Source organism: the organism of the source record quoted next, unplaced genomic scaffold (assembly GCF_019419815.1).
Source record: "Pyrus x bretschneideri cultivar Hongxiangsu unplaced genomic scaffold, Pyrus_bretschneideri_v1 Contig51, whole genome shotgun sequence".
Lineage (NCBI taxonomy): Eukaryota > Viridiplantae > Streptophyta > Magnoliopsida > Rosales > Rosaceae > Pyrus > Pyrus x bretschneideri.
The window spans coordinates 1150292-1154034 of record NW_025999789.1 but is presented as its reverse complement, the minus strand read 5'-3'; the positions used below and the strand labels follow the sequence as shown (position 1 = coordinate 1154034).

Genomic DNA, 3743 nt, shown 5'->3' with positions numbered 1-3743 from the left:
GACAATTATCATCGATCCTGGTAGAAAAGATGTGGAGTTATTCTTGATGTTGAAATAGCATCTGTCTATTTTAAAAACGGAAACTATGATCTGGCAGCCAGTGGTGGGAGGAGGGAGGGGGCGGCTACCCCTTCGCTTGCCAAAAAACAAGTCTAGGAGCTGTTTATTCATGTTGCAGTTTGCGCCCTCACCTCCAGTCGCCAGTATTCTTTCTCAAAACCATGATTTCGCCCATTTGCTTTAGTGCTCTGTGCTGCATTTTGGTTCTCTGGCGGAAGAAATGGAGCATCTGGTCGTGGGAAGCGGGTTTCACTCAGTTTGTGGTTTTGGATTGACGAAGAAAACAAAGCTCTTGATTTGAAGCAAAATTGCTCTGGCCGCGTGGCTTGGGTTTTTTCTGGGACATGTGGAAGGAAATGGGAGTCCCAATAAATTAGGCCCATTAAACATAACAAACAAGATAAAAAACGTGCAGAAAAAGAGATTTTTCAGCGTGATCGTCATACGAGGTGGTACATTACGTGTTTCTATATAAATTGTGGGTTATGTGTGTTAAAAAGTGAATAACTTAAAAATTAAAAATTTTCACCACTTGCATAAAAACACGCGATGCACCATCCGTGTTCCCATTACAACAAAAAATTTCGGGTAAATTACACTTTCATACATGTTTGGGGTCTATTTCAATTCCTTACAACATCTTCAAAACAGTTCATTTTCATACCTTAAGTACTATTTTATTTCAAAATAATACCTCTGTTACATTTCTCATCCATTGATCTGTTAAATGATGACATAGCTGCCAAATATCTGTCTCGTGACAAATAAAATAATTTTTTAATTTTATTTTTAAAACCTGAATTCTCTCAAAAAGAAAAAGAAATAAAAATGAAACCCACTATCCCTCCCCCCTCCCCCCAAGTGACCCACATCCCTATCCCTAACCCAAAACCCAAAAAACCTGCTACAGCAGCAAGAAGAAGAAGAAAAAGAGGGAGGAAGAAGAAGAAGAAAAGGGAGGAAGAAGACGAAGGAAAAAAAAACCCCAAACCCAGATCCCATTCCTCCCCATAATCCCCACCCGTGCCCACCCTTCTACCCCCCAACACTCTTTCTCCCGCACCACTCTTTCTCGGCAGATTCAGACATATATGCATACCTATCTACGCGTGTAGAAGAAAACCTGTGAGTACTCTGAACCTGAGATGGATCATCCATTCTCTCATGGCTTCCTTCTCATCCTCTTGTTTTCTTCCGTTACATTCACAATACATGCATGTGATCTAACCGAACGCAGCGCCCTCAAGTCCTTCGCGAGCGCTCTGTCTTCCCCGGCATTGAACTGGACTGCTTCAGTTGATTGTTGCCAGTGGGAAGGCATCACATGTAATCAGAACGGTTGGATCATCCAATTGCGGTTGCCATCCCAGGGCCTCACAGGAGGTACTTTTCCTTCATCACTTGGAAACCTTAAGCTTCTTTCGTACCTCAATCTCTCCCACAATCTGCTTTCCGGCTCTCTTCAAGCCGGGATGTTCTCGTCCTTGAGTCGCCTTGAGATTCTTGATTTGAGCCATAACCTTTTCTCCGGAGAAATACCATTGTCTTTATCATCAAGTTACATCCAAATGGTTGATTTTTCGAGCAATCAATTCAACGGAACAATTCCGTCTTCATTCCTCCAGCATGCCTGGAATTTGAGCAGTTTGAATGTCAGCAATAATCATTTTACAGGCCAAATACCATCCTCTATCTGTCTTCCTTCCTCCTCGCTTAGAGTTTTGGATTTCTCCCACAATAATTTCAGTGGCCCAATTCCTCCCGGACTAGGAAACTGTTCCGAGTTGGAGGTCTTTCGTGCTGGCGACAATACTCTCTCAGGGTCCCTTCCTGCTGATATCTACAATGCTCAGGCACTTCAAGAAATTTCATTATCTACCAATGGGCTTGTCGGACCCATCAGTGAGAATGTTGGGAAGCTCTCCAAATTAAAGCTCATGCGCCTTCATTACAACAGTCTCCAAGGTCATCTGCCCCCATCTTTGATGAATTGCACAAACCTTGTTGAAATAAATCTGGGATTCAACTTTTTTAGTGGGAATATCTCTGTGCTCGATTTCTCTAGACTTACTCAACTTAGTAAACTAGATTGTATAAGTAATAATCTCACTGGTACCTTGCCAATAAGCCTCTACTCATGCAAATCCCTCAAAGCACTTCGACTGGCTACAAATGATTTCGAGGGGCAAATCCAACCTGAGATTCTTCAATTGAAAAACTTGACCTTCCTCTCGCTTTCTCGTAACAGACTCACCAATGTCACGGGGGCAATGAAGATACTCACGGGTTTCAAAAGTCTCAAGGTGCTCCTTCTTTCAAAAAATTTTAAAGGTGAAGAAATGCCAGATGGGGATATAACTGTCGATTCCGGGTTACAAAATCTGTGTGTTTTCAGTTTACTTATGTGTCATATGACAGGGCACATACCTGCATGGATTTCAAAGCTCGGGAAACTGGAAGTCCTGGATTTGTCTTTTAACAGACTCACTGGCACAATACCTGGTTGGTTGGGGACTCTTCCGCATCTTTTCTTTTTGTTGTTGAATGACAACTTGATTTCTGGTGAATTTCCAAAGGAGCTTTGCAGACTACAAGCATTAGTATCGCAAAAGGCTGCGAATGAAACAGGCCATTGTTCTCTTGAGTTGCCCGTCTACTTTCAACGCGGTAATAATGGAACCGTGCTGTCTTCACAGTACAAGTATCTGCCCAACATGCCAAGAGTAATCTCCCTCAGGAACAACAGTTTTAGCGGCAGCATACCCCTTGAGATTGGCCAATTGCAATTTCTTCAACAACTGGATCTAAGCATCAACAACTTCTCCGGCAACATTCCAGACCAAATAGCCAACCTCCCAAAGTTGGAGAGATTAGAACTCAACAGTAACCATCTGTCAGGCGAAATCCCATCATCACTATCAAATCTCCATTTCTTGTCTACATTTACTGTTGCATACAATAATCTTGAAGGACCAATACCAGCCGGCACTCAGCTCCAAGGCTTCAGTGTCTCTGCATACGAAGGGAATCCGAAACTGTGCGGTGCCCCACTTTTAAACCAGTGCTTTCCAAGTAATGGCAATGATGCGGATGAGAATGAGAACAACCAGGATTTGGACGATGATGAGGAGCAAAGTCTATGGTTTGGGTTATCCGTTGTGCTTGGTTTCTTTGTAGGGTTATTGGGATTCTGTTGCCCTTTGCTTCTCAAGAGGACGTGGAGATATGCATATTTCCAACTCCTTGACAATATTCAATTCATGCTCTATATGAAGTGGAGAAGGCTTAGAAGAAGGTAGAGTTCTAGAATCTAGACTCTCTGTTCATTTTTCTTTTTTCAATTTGTTTTCAATTCCTAATTCTTGTTCTTCTTCTTAACAGGAAAGCACAAGGCCAAGTCCAAGTCCCAAATCAAAAGGACGAAGTTAAAAGCGGCAAACCGGATAGTGAAACCGAGAGTACAAATCGGTCAGAACATGCAAACAACAGTAACTCTTTCATGGTCCCTGACAACTTCCAAACCACCTCTCTCGTCAATGTTCCAGTTAAAGCTCACTGCCCAGAAGATGAAGAAATATTAATGTGTACGGATTGAGCCAGAAATTCTCTAGTGCAAAATATCTATTTAAGAGTAGGATGTTCATTCCCCAATCGGATTGTAAGTTGAATAGCTCTTTTATTTA

The 3743-nt window shown here is 42.2% G+C and overlaps 1 protein-coding gene across 1 annotated transcript; it reads left to right on the top strand.

Moving 5' to 3' along the window:
• Positions 1-1180: 1180 nt before the first annotated feature.
• Positions 1181-3743, top strand: LOC125468240 (receptor-like protein 2). Its single transcript, XM_048570106.1, has 2 exons — positions 1181-3355; positions 3442-3743. The coding sequence occupies exons 1-2, from the start codon at positions 1206-1208 to the stop codon at positions 3653-3655; spliced, it is 2364 nt and encodes a 787-aa protein (XP_048426063.1). The 5' UTR covers positions 1181-1205; the 3' UTR covers positions 3656-3743.